This window comes from Mesocricetus auratus, unplaced genomic scaffold, assembly GCF_017639785.1.
Source record: "Mesocricetus auratus isolate SY011 unplaced genomic scaffold, BCM_Maur_2.0 Super-Scaffold_100020, whole genome shotgun sequence".
NCBI lineage: Eukaryota > Metazoa > Chordata > Mammalia > Rodentia > Cricetidae > Mesocricetus > Mesocricetus auratus.
This window is the reverse complement of record NW_024429201.1, coordinates 23412592-23425746: the sequence shown is the minus strand read 5'-3', so window position 1 is coordinate 23425746 and position 13155 is coordinate 23412592. Positions and strand designations below refer to the sequence as shown.

Genomic DNA, 13155 nt, shown 5'->3' with positions numbered 1-13155 from the left:
ATGTGTAGTGAGATATCCATCTCGACCACATCTGTAGCACTGACCACACCCTTTTTGGATGTGAGGATGTGACTGAGGCAAGACTAGATCTAGGGTCCCAGAACCCAGAGCTTGGGTCCGGTCACAGGGAACAGCCTGGAAGGATCCTTGGAGCAGGAACCTGCGGCGGTTACCTGCCTCGTGTATAAGTGCATTCTCCCCGAATAAACTTCATTTAGCCTGTACTGAGTCTAGTGAATCATGATTCCCATGTGAGATTTGATGTCAGAAAGGATATGACGGAAGCAAGAGAGGTCTGGGGTCCCAGACCCCAGATCTAATCCTCCCATGTCTTCACCTGTGACCACGCCATAACGGGCATGGTCAGTGCTACAGGTGTGGGTGGGATGGACGTCTCACTACAATTATGATGTCTACATACAGATGTACAATGAAGTAATGTTGAAATAGCCAAAAAGAAAAAAATAACATGGGATAGCGTAATTCAAGGAGCCATCCAGTAGGGAAATGACTATACACATTATAATACATCTGAACTACTAGTCTATAAGCTTTAAAAATGGAGGCCAAGTTGTAGAAACACATGAAAAGGTTAAAATATATGAATTAATGAAAAGTGGGCATTGCAGACCAACATGAACCCCATTTTTGTGTTTATTTAAAAAATGATGTGAGGCCAGGTTTAGACCTCTAGGGGTGTTAAAAATAAAAAAGTAGGTAATGTTGGCGGAGACAGAGGCAGGTGATTTGGTCTATAGAGTTGTAGGACAGCCAGGGCTACACAGAGGAACCCATCTCAAAGGAACAAAAACAACTGTAAAAAAAGATGTGTGTGTGTGTGTGTATGTGTGTGTGTGTGTGTGTTTGGGGGTGGGCAGCACACCATGTTTAGAATGGCAGGATTTTCCCTTCTTCTCCCTCCTTCATACAAATAAACACACAGCCTGAAAGAAGTTGTTTTTTAAAAGTTCACATATTATTTATAAATCAGTCATACAACAAAATACTTTTTAAGGTCGCAAATGCAGTCAGTCTATAACCTAAGTCTGGAGTCATGTGCCTCTGCATTGGTTGTAGCCTCTTATTTGCTTTTTTTCCCAAACAGATGTGCAGGCTTTAATTTCATATTTGATAACAGGTGAATAAAACTGACAATAAATATTCCAACAATAGTTTTTTAAAAATACCAAGTGGTACCTGAGAGCAGACAGAGGGCTATTCGGTGGAGAGGGAGGAAAAGCAGGGGGCATTCAGGTGGGAAAAGGAGGTGTGGGAGAGGGAATATGATTGATGGGGAGGGGGACTGTTGCTATAACGATGCATTATCATGAAAATGTCTTAAGTTTGCATGATAGAGTGTAAAAATGTAACTTAGAAAAAAAACACTAAGTGGTAAATGTCTTTGCAGTTGGCAAAATACTGTTACCCACACTGACATAAGTAAAAAAATTATACAAAAATTGTATTTCCTTGTTCAAAATCCTCATTCTGTTTTAATAGACATACAAAACCACAAAGGAGTAATAAAGGAAACAAAAATCCCAATAAACCAATAGGCAAATTCCAAAATAACCTGACCATAAAGAGGCCCAAAACATTGCTATTGGTTTTCCTTTTCAAACGTTACTATGGTGTCCTGGTGGGCAGAAGCAGGTTCAGCTCCATGGATCTGTGCATGCAGATATCGCTGAGGTTTGCAGAGCGGCCCCCTCGAATCTGAGCTCTGGTTGCTGAAGCTGAGGGACTTGCACTTTGTACAAGATCCCCAGGACTTCTGATGAAATGAGACTGCACCCACTAGGCATTCGGATTCTGTTGTCCAGTGCAAACTCACCGTTGCTGGTTAGAATTCTGGAAATTCATTCACAGTCTTGTCCACATCTGAAGAGCCAACCAACTGGATTGGAGCTCTACAAGGGCCTCGGGTCCTCTCAAAGCTGCGGTGGACCAGTTGTAGAAGAAATTGCTTCAGCTAGGAACTTAGTCTTCTTGCCGGGTGTAGCTGTTGCAAGTCACTGGATTTCTGCCTTCTCCATAAAATTTGCTTCTCTAAGTTCGTTCAGTTTCCAGGACATCAGAGCAGCAGAAACCCGATACTGATGTCCACACTTGTGATCAGTGCTGAGACCAGCTTGGTCAGAAAAGGACAGCCCAGTGTGGGTGCATTCCCACCCCTCGTGCACACACGCCATCCAGCAGGCTTGACACCGCTCAGTAGGAGGTCTTAACGCTGGTTGAACTTGAGGAGTAAGAGCTGGATTTCCTGGAGAACTTGTTGGAGCTGAGGGACACCTGCATGCGCTTCACAGTGCGGACGCTTCGACAGAGGAGCGCGTTTTTGGCATGGTCCCTGAAATCCTGTGAAACAAAGTAATAGACAAAGGGGTCGATGCAGCTGTTGAGGGTGGACAGGCAGAGGGCGACAAGGTAGAGGGCATAGACATGGCTCTGGCCTCGGCTTTTAATTAGGAAATAATGCACGACGAGCAGGAGGTTGCTCGGAGCGAAGCAGATGAAGTACATGGCCAGGACAGTGACGATGAGGCGGACAGCCCTCCGCCTTTTCTTCTCGGAGTGTTCATCCATGGCAGAAGAACGGAGTGTTTTGATCATGAGCACGTAGGCAGATGCAGTAAGTAAGGCTGGGAACAGAAAGACTCCAATGGCCAGGGAGAGGAAGTAATTGAACATGTCCCCCACCAATACCTCCTCAGGCAGCACGTCGTGACAGGTGGTGATATTCAAGGCCGGAATGTAGATGGTCTGCTTCATGACATACAAGGGGATGGTGACCAGAAAAATCAGGAGCCAGATTGCCAGGGAGACACCAAGGGCAATGTTTGTCTTCTTCCTGGGGTGCCCCATGGGGTTCACTATCACCCAGTACCTCTGCACGCTGAGGCAGGTCATGAAGAGGATGGAGCAGTACATGTTGCCATAGAAAAAGCCAATGAGCACCTTGCAAAGTGCATCCCCATAGACCCAGTTGTTGCCATGTAGGTGGTAGGCAATCTTCAGGGGGAACCAGATGACAGAGAGGAGGTCTGCCAAGGCCAGATTGGCCATGTAGATCACAGCAGGGTGCTTTTTCTTCGTCCGGAAAAGGAAGACCCAGAGGGCCATGCCATTGCTGGGCAAACCAATCACAAAGACAATGATGTAGATGACCGGAAGAAAGACAGTAGTCAGCTTCCCAGTGAGGACCGATGTAGAGAACTCATCAATGGAAAAGCCTGGGTCTGCTGTAACTCCTTCCCCAGAGATTGGAGGAGGGGTGTTCAATCTGCCGATAAGACTTCTTCCTTTACTGTTGGGTCCTGTACAAAGAAGGCAGAGCAGAGTCATTACTGAGATATATGGTCCAACAACAGGGCTGCTTTGCTTAAATGAAAATTTTCAGACCAACACGAACAGATGTTATTAGAGGATTGCAAATAATATTTTCATTGAGTAGCGGTATTGGGCAGAGCAGGTTGCCGGCTGCTGAATTCTAATTCTTGTGCATGCTAGGCAATTATTATATCACTAAACTACATCTTCAGGCCCAGAGATGAGACTTTGTTTTTACTGTGGGAGTTTGGGGTTGCATATAGAAATGTAGAACACTGACTTCTAGGAATCTTTCTTTTTTTTCTTTCTTTTTTTGGTTTTTCAAGACAGGGTTTCTCTGTATTGCTTTGGAGGTTGTCCTGGAACTCACCTTTGAACTCAGAGCTCTGCCTGCCTCTGCCTCTTGGGTGCTGGGATTACAGGCGTGCACCACCAACACCCGGCTGACTTCTAGGAATCTTAAAGCTGACAGTATTTCAGTTTACTTTTTAAAAATAGCTACACTCATTAGTTCTGTTATTTAATCACATACCCATCAGTTAGTTTAAAACAACAACAAAATCAGTCCAGAATTGTGTGGTAACTCTTCCAGAATCTGTAGTGCTGTGGTTCTCAACCTTCCTAATGCCTTTAATTAATACAGTTTGCATGCTGTGGTGATTCCCAATCATAAAATTTTCATTGTCATTTCATAATGGTAATTTTGCTACTATTATAAATCATAATATAAATATCTGATATGCAGGATATCTGATATGTGATCCCTGTGAAAGAGCCAATCGACCCCTAATGGGGTCATGACCCACAGATTGAAAGCCACTGATCTAGAGTATAATACAGAAGCCCTGCCTTGTCAGGAATGCCCGATCCCAGAGACCAGCTTAGGGAGATTCTAGGACCATAGGGACGTCCCTTTGTCCACCCACAAGAAATACACTACTATAATGGGCAGGCATTTAGGTAGGCATTTCCCACCTCTATGCTGGCTTTATAAACACCCTCCCACGGAGATCAGTTGGCAGGCAAGCCTTTAGTATCGCTGTACCGATGATACATGTGCGCTCTGACTTTGACTTGCAAGCATGTAACAGCAAGCTTTAACTCGGTGCTTGCCCACATTGTATGACTTGATCAAGCAGAACCACAGGTAAACCTGGGTATGGGAGCGCACGCCCACAGTGTCTCAGCTACTTAGAAGGCTGAGGGGAATGGATTGTTTTGGCTTAGGAATTTGAGAGCAGCCCGGGTGTCATGGTGAGCTCCCGTCAAAGGCAAAGCACAGCAGAACTGAACCCAGCAGCAATGGCTGACACACCCCTTCTCCATCCTGCCCCAACCTGTGTGCACTCATGGACCTGAAGGAGGAAAGGGCACGAAAGAAGTTTGACTTTAGTGATGAGCCTGAGGCCCCTGCCATGAGGAAATGCTGCACATTGCTCATGTACCAAGGAAGACAGTAGACCTCTCCTGACTTTCCCTAACCTTATGCATGCCCAGCCATCACCTGATGCTCCAGCTCCAGACTCAGGTCCTGCAGGACTGCTCTCTTGGGAAGGTCTCTCCAGGTAGGACAGTGAAGGGGGGTGGAGAAGCACTGGAGGTTACAGAGACCAACAGTTCATTTCCCACTTACTGCAGAAAAACAAAGGAGCCCTAGGCCCAAAAGAAGGAAGTCCGTGTCCTAATGCCCAGTAGACAAGGAACTTTGCAGCCCTAACAATCTTAAAAAACACCATCTTGGGCAGGGTGGTAGTGGCACTCGCCTTTAATCCCAGCACTCAGGAGGCAGAGGCAGATAGATCTCGGTAAATTCAAGACCAGCTTGGGCTATAGAGCGAGATCCAGGACAGGATCCAAAGTTACTCAGAGGACAACCTGTCTTGAAAAAACAAACCAAACCAAACAAACAAACATCTTCTTGGATTATCCAGTCAGGCCTTTGATCTAATGACAATGGACTTTAAAGAAGGTAAAGGTGGCTCAGCCTTTGGGAGCACTGACTGCTCTACCAGAGGACTTGGGTTCGGTTCCCGGTATCCACATGGTGGCTCACAACTGTGTGATTTTGAGGTCAGCTAGTCTACATAGAGATTCTGGCTCTAATTAATTGACTAAAAAATAAAACAATTGTTGCCAAAGAGGTAGGGATGTAGCTCACTTGGTAGAGTGCTTCAGTCACTGTAATCCCAACACTCAGGAGGTAGAGGCAGGGGGACCATAATTCAAGGCTATCCTCAGCTACATAGCGAGTTTGACGCCAGCCTGGGATACGTGTCACAAAAAGATTATTCCTGAATATTACAATGTTCTTCAGACACTCAATTGTATGACTTCATGAAAAATATGTCCTGCTTGGTAACCTAGCACTCAGTACATGGGTCCATAATGAAATATTGTTTCGCAAAATAGGAATTAACCTTATTACACAGAATGCATGTTGAAGTGTTTTTCAAAGTTACAAACTAATTTCCGAAGCACCTCAAGAAAACAGTGATGATGTGTTTTTAGATTTGGTTTTTGACCACGACTCAACAATTGCAAGGCAACCTACATAGGATTAAAGGCGTCTTTAGTTCGAGCATAGTGACACACTCCCTTTAGAGTCTCTCAACCTCTGGCACAGTCCAGACACACCCCTAGATTACAGTGCTCAGCTACCCATATCCATGGAAGAACAGAGGGGGATCCAAAGCCACAGCTCCTCTACTTGTCTCTACAGGACCTCAGACTGGAACAGTGAGTGCCGAGGCCACACATACAACCTCAAAGAATCACAGGATCAAGGGTGGCCACATACAGGTTGACACCCACTCACCGTGGGTCTGGTATTGTTGTCAGCACTGTACACATGGATATCACACCACAACAAACCAGACAAGGCAAGTAGTAGTATTATGTCCTTATTTTATAGATAGGCACACTAAGGCATAAATTAGTAAGCTCAGTAAATGTCCCCAAATTAAACAGGTAGGGAGATTACACTTTAGCCTTAGCTCACTACTAGAATCCATGGTTTTGCTCGGAGGGTGGTATAGCACAGCTGGATCCTGTGAGTAGCAGACAAAGGCATCCAGGCCCGAAACAGCCCACCAGGTACTGATTCAGTGGGTGTACTGGTCACTTTTCTATTGCTGTGATAAAACTTATAGAAGGAAAAATGTATTTAGATCTACAGTTTCAGAGAGATCAGAAAGCATCATGGTGGGGAGGCTTGGTGGCAAGCTACAGGTATGGCAGCAGAACAGAGCTCACAGCTTCAAACACAAGCAGGAAGCTGGGAGGGAAAATTGAAACTGGCAGAGACCTTTAATCCCAAAGACTGCCCAAAAGACATGCTTCCTCCAGCAACACCACACACACCGCCCCAAACAGCGCCACCAACTGGCGAACGGGTGTTCAAATATCTGAGCCTGTGGGGGGCACTCTCATTCCAAGCACCACAGTGAGTTACCCTGAACTTCTGTGGGCAGTGGCTGGATCTTAGAGTTCTCATAAAGACGCTCCATTTTCTTCAGTTCCCCAAGAAAGTTACATAATGTTCTCTAGAAAGGAAGGTCTCCAGGCCTAGACATTACCTGTTTATAGCTACCAGGGTCACAACAAGAGATGATTGGACGCTCTGAAGAAACCCTGCTGGGCTGGACTCTGACCTCATCAGGATCAAAGTACATCTGGGCAGATGTGACAAAGAGATAAGGGATGAGCAACTACAAGCAACAAGAAGGCTCCATGGGTAAAGGTGCTTGGTGTGCCAAGTCTGCTCACCTGACTCCCAACCCCAGAACACATGTGGTTGAGACAAACAAGTCCCACAAGTTGTCTGCTGGTCTCCCCAGGTACTATCTCTCTCACACACACACACACACACACACACACACACACACACACACACACACACACACACACACAGGGGTGGGAAGATGGGAAGGGGGAGGGGCTTATACTGAACATAAGCATTCCTCACAGTTGTGGTGTATGGGAAGTATAAAAATTGGTGATGGGAGTCCCAGCATGGTTCCTTTTCCAGGCTGCAGGTTGGCAGCTCTGGCTGTGTTCCCACGAACCTTAGTTTTCTTGTTGCTAGGATTGACTGCACATAACTGAGGGAGGAGGTGTTTATCTTGGCCCCTAGCAGGAATGTGAGGCAGGTCATCACACTTCATCTATAGGAAAGCAGCAGCAGAGGTGAAGGCTGTGGCCGCCTGCTTCCCCCGTGTATTCAGACTGGGGACTCCAGCTTATGGGACAGTGATGTGCACATTCAGGATAGACCTTCCCTCCTAGTTAAAACAGTTCTGAAAACATGCTCATAGATTCACCCGGAGGTGTGTTTCTGCGGTGAGTCTAATCCAGCCATGATGTAATGAAGATCAGTCAGGACAATACCCAAGAGGAAGGAAAACATGTCCACACAAAACTTGCACACGGACCCTCAAAGCAGTAGTATTTATAATAGCCCTAATCGGAAACAACCCAAATGTCCATCAGTGGAACAAATAAACAAAATGAGGACTGTCCACACAATGGAATGGTACTTGGCAATTGGGGGTGCTTCTTGCCAGTAATCAAATGTACTCAAAATGACCACAATGATAGTCACAATTCTGTAAGTATACCAAAAGCCACTGAACTCTCTTTAGACCGGTTAATTGTATAGTATGCAAATTGTTTGGATTCACTAATAAGGGTCTACTGCCAAAGGGTTAAATGGTCTCATATAGCCTAATGTGTAGCCAAAAAACACATTAAGTAAGAATGCTAAAATAAAGAGGAACAAGGAAAGACTTTTTAACACAAGAAATGTTGTTTAGGCTAAAAATAAACACTATTTTTAAAAAAAGCAGGAGGAAGAAAAAATAGTGGAAATAGGAGAAGGCATAAACCTTAGATTATCCCAAGATCCAACCTAGACATACAATTCTAAGGGCTGGAATGCAGCTCAGTGGTAAAAGTATAGCTTAGTCAGAGCTTGAGTTCCAGTCCATGTTCCCAACCCCCACCACACATACAAAATAGAGCTGGGAGTCCCACCTTCAAACTCAGCACTAAAGAGTCTGAGACAGAAGATCATGAGTTCCAGGCAAGTCTGGGCTATACAGTGAGATCTTGTAGCAAAACAAGTAAACGGTACCAGCTGTTCACACTAAGCCATTCTGTGACACTGTTCAAAGGTCCCTGAGGTGTGGGCTCCGCCCATTCTGTATTGTGTACAAACTGCTGCTATCCCAGAGTCTAGCTGTAAACCAGGCACAGTGTTTTAGAACTGAGCTGCTGCTATCCCAGAGTCTAGCTGTAAACCAGGCACAGTGTTTTAGAACTGAGCAGAGATTGTAATGAATATATGAAGTGTGGACACATACAGAGTACCTGGTTCTGAGGGGTCTGACTTCTAGGGCTACAATCAACAGCTCCTGCCAAGCATACAAATACACCCACCAATGAACTATGGGCAACACCCAGCCCCGTGACTGACAAACAGGAAACAGGTCTGTTATCAGCCTTGTTCCTAATTCATGGTATCCCTAGCCCTAAGAATAGACACTCACCTCCCTACAGGAAATTCACTGTCAACCGAAAAGAGACAAACTACAACAACAAAAAGATAAACTAATACATTCTCATCTGCATAATAAGAATCTAACACTGCCAGGAAGTAGTGGCACACGCCTTTAATCCCAGCACTCTGAGAGGCAGAGGCGGGTGGATCTGGATTCTAATTTGCAAATTCTTAAATCTAGGAAAACTCACCAAGCTATAAAAAATGTCTGTTTCCTTGAAGTACAATGGCTGGGGAAGGGCCACATTCTTTCACCTTTCTGTGTTGGGTGTCCAGCCACAAAGACTGTAAACTAATACAGTCTTGCTGAAAGTAATTTGGCAAATGTACCAAAAGTTAAAATGTGCTTGTCTTGTGAGCTGTGATTTACTTCAGGGATCTGTCTCACACTGGCAGTGCTGTGGAGGACATTTGCTGAACCATTGTTTACCATGGTATAACAAAATGAGCATCTGGGGGTCAAAAAGGGGACCAATTCCTATAGTTTATGAGAGCTGTAACTCTCCTACGAAAGCATGGACAGAAGTCTATCTTCTGACCAAAAATACATTTATTTTCAAAACACAAATGAGCCATAGGACAGTTATTGCAGGAGGGTCCCTCTGTTGTTTAAAGGACTTCAGCTCAAGGTGGACATGGTGGCGCTTTCTCAGGCTCCTCTCCCCAAAGTTCTTTTGCTACCAACTTTTGGGAGCACGGGCTGAAAAAGGAAAGGGTTCACTTGCAGATCATGCCTCTCTAGGTACACTTTTTTTTTTAAGCAAACTTCATAAACTGGTGTCCCCGCCTCCCCCCCAAGACTGTTTTCCTCCACATTTGTCGAGATAATAAAAGCATAAGAAAGTCAAATACAGGCTTCACGAGATACGAGCTTCCAAGGTTAATTAGTAACATAGGGAAAGCCAGGGACCAAGCCAAGGTCCCATCCCCACACTCACAGTTCTTCCATACCACAAGGCTTTGGGAACATCCCTTGCATCCATTCACAAAACACTGATTTAAAAAGTCAGGCTCCCCGGTGCTGGTCTGTAATTGAAGCTACTCAGGAAGAGGAAGTAAAGTCCAAAGTTCAAGGCCTGCCTGGGTTACCTAGTGTTTCGCTAACACACAGGAGGACCCAAGGGTTAGTTCCCAATAAATGGGGGTGGGGTGGGGGGCTCTGTGTGTGTGTATATATATGTTCATGTTTTAAGGCCATTAAAAATGTGTTACTGACCTTAACACAATAAAACCCCATACACATACAAGACTTTCTATATTTCAGAATGTATATTTTATGCATTTTTCATGTACAAAAGCATGGGAAAGAAATCAATCAAAATGTTAGTAGTGGCTATTTTAAGTACCAATGTTTAGGGTGATTGCAGTACATTTCTCTTCTTTCATCTATCCTCTTTCTATTTTTCCTTTGCAGTGACCACACATTACTTTTATAATTAAAAAAAAAATGGTGTCAGGAACTGGAGAGATGGCTCAGCAGTTAAGAGCACTGGCTGCTCTTCCAGAGGACCCAGGTTCAATTCTCAGCACCCACGTGGCAGCTCACAATGTCTGTAACAGGGCATCTGACACCCTCACACAGATGTGAATGCTCGCAAAAACATCAATGCACATAAAATTTTTTAAATTAAACTAAAAAAAATTCTGTCTGGAATGGTGGTACATGTAATGCCATCATTCAGGAGAATTGCTGCAAGTTCAAAACCAGTGTGGTCAACACAGAGAATTCCAAGGCCAGCCAGTGATTCACAGCGAGACTATTGCAAAGAAAAAGAAGAGGTACAGAACAAAAACCCACAAACAACAGAACCCCCAAAAACAGGAAAGAACCAGTCAGTACAACTGAAATGAATTGACTGTGTCATCATAAGTATCTCAGGCCCTAGCCAGTGCAAAGCCCAGGGTTAGATGCCCAACATGACAAGAAATCAAAAAGCAAATAAATGTGAAGATGAAAGGAGGTAGATAGTAACAGTGACTGTGTTGGAGACAAGTTGACTTAAAAATGTTACATTGTAAGTTCAGTGCCCCTCCCCTCCTGCAAAAATCAGGTTTGTTTTTTGGTTTTTTTGGGTTTTTTGTTTTTGTTTTTTAGGTTGGGACCCTTTCTGTGAAGCAATCTTTTGGCGGTGGAGAAAACCAAATCCAGTCTGCTCTTTCACAAATCGAAGGGCACACAGAAAGACCCACCAGAGCGCCGTGAGCAAAGCTGTCCGTACACTCGCGGGAAATGCTTCCAAGGTACCTGGTGTCCCTAACCAAAATTAATTTTAATTGGGAGGAAAACTGTTACTAGACTAACTCTTTTGGAAAGTTACCGGCTATGGAGCGTTAAGAATGCACAGAGGAAAACCAAGGTGGGATATTAAGTAGCTCAGGTTAACAAGTAACCTGATTTTTTTTTTAATTGTTAAATCAAGTTCACAGTATAGGCCAGGAACCTCTCCCTTCCAAACACCCTCACTCTGTAAACAAAGGGAGCCAAATAATCAGGGTATGCTTCCTATCATGTATGAATCATAAAAGGACTTATAATCAGTTCCAACCACTTTTTAAGAAAAATTGTAACACTAACCTTTGCCCTGAATTTTAAATTTCTTTTTCCTTTTTTTTTGGGGGGGGAGGGTGTCTGTCTGTCTGTCTGTCTGTCTGTCTGTGTTTTTCGAGATAGGGTTTCTCTGAAACATTCCTGGCTGTCCTGGAATTCACTCTGTAGACCAGGCTGGCCTCACAGAGATCCTCTGTGTTGGGACTAAAGGCGTGCACCACCAACGCCCGGCGTTATAACAGGCAAACGAAGAGGGGTTACACATTCTTCGACAACGTCTCTACCGGAGGGTTAAAAGTGAGAAATGATCTTTTACAGGACACCTGCGCGCTTAACGGGGGAAATGAAAACGCCAGGTCTCGTTTTGCATTACAGTTGCTCTACCGCTGGCTGTAAACCCCACCCTAGCTCAGCCCATCCCACCTTAGACTGAAGTGGCCTCCAAGGCTTCTAGAAGAATCAGTTAAAGCTCAACTGGAGCAGCACACCCGCCCAAACCGCCAGCCGGGCGCAAGCTGGCACCGAAGCGCCGCCCTGGACCGCTCTCTTGCAGTACTGTTCCTGGGGCTTAGCAGCCTCAGCTCTAGTCCTGGATGGCTGCCAGAGTGTGCGCCGGGTGGCGGGAAGGTCTCGAAATATGTAGACTAGAACGTCACCTGATCGTATAGGGGGTCCTGAAAGTTCCCCTTCTACCACCACGTGACACCCAAAGCGGCTTACCCAGCGCATCCACCGCGATGCCAGGAAGTGCGGTCGGGAGTGGGTCTTGAACGCTGTGGTTCGATCCCCAAGGAAAGGGTTCAGTGGGTGGGTGCGAGCGCAAAACGCAAGGTGGGCACTTCCCAGGGTTCGGGCTCTCACTCACTCCAGCGGGCCTTGAGCCATCAACTGACTATAATCCAGGGGTCCAGTAGGACCAGGCCGACCGGAGGTAGTTCACAGGGTCCGCAAAAAGTTCTTAATGACTCAGTGTTTGCAAAGAAACGACCCGAGGAAGGAGGGGCTGAATCCTCAAAGTACCCCAAAACGCGGACGCTCCTTCCTTGCCTCCCCCGAACCACACCGACAGGTAGAAACTGGAAGTGCCCAGACCATGATTGCGTCTAGCACGTCCTTGGGGGGCACTCCCAGGGTGTCCCAGATGAATGCCCAGGGCTCCCGATCAAAGCCACTGAGAGTCTAGGGGTGCGCGGAGAAGTGCGCGCCTGCCCGGCTTCCACCAGGAACCGAGAGCGTTCCCCCGCTGCCCGAGCCCTCCCGGTACAAGGTCCTCACCTTGGAAGGTCCGGTTGCAGGAGACTGAGGCCGCCAGAAGGATGACGCCTGCCAGGAACCAAGCTAGGCTCAGACTTCGCATCCTCGCAGCAGCCCCGACGTCGGGCGGACAGGGAATCCGCCACCTCTGGTTCGAAACTCAGAGCCCCACTCGGAGCGCCAGGTCCCCTTCTCCTAAAGCGGGCAGCACTGAGCTTTCCCAGAGAGGGATTCGTTTCAGTGAAACCGGAGCCCCTGGACGCACCTGCGGGAGGCCACGCCCACAGGAGGACACGCCCCCTTGGAGCGTTTTACGCAGGCCCCACCCCGGGCCACCTGGCTCAGCACCGCCTGCCCGCAGCTCTGGTGGCTGGCCCGCGTCCACTTGGCTGCCAGAGTCGCCTGCGGGTGGGGCTGGACCGGTGAGGTGGCTACATTGGAATGCAAATGACAGGAAGGTTGGGAC

General features: G+C 46.3%; 1 protein-coding gene across 1 annotated transcript; it reads right to left on the bottom strand.

The window, feature by feature from the left end:
* Positions 1-954: 954 nt before the first annotated feature.
* F2rl1 (F2R like trypsin receptor 1) lies at positions 955-12957 on the bottom strand. The gene is made up of 2 exons (XM_005065635.4): positions 12711-12957; positions 955-3317 (listed from the first exon to the last, which is right to left on the bottom strand). The coding sequence occupies exons 1-2, from the start codon at positions 12790-12792 to the stop codon at positions 2212-2214; spliced, it is 1188 nt and encodes a 395-aa protein (XP_005065692.1). The 5' UTR covers positions 12793-12957; the 3' UTR covers positions 955-2211.
* Between the last annotated feature and the right edge of the window lie 198 nt (positions 12958-13155).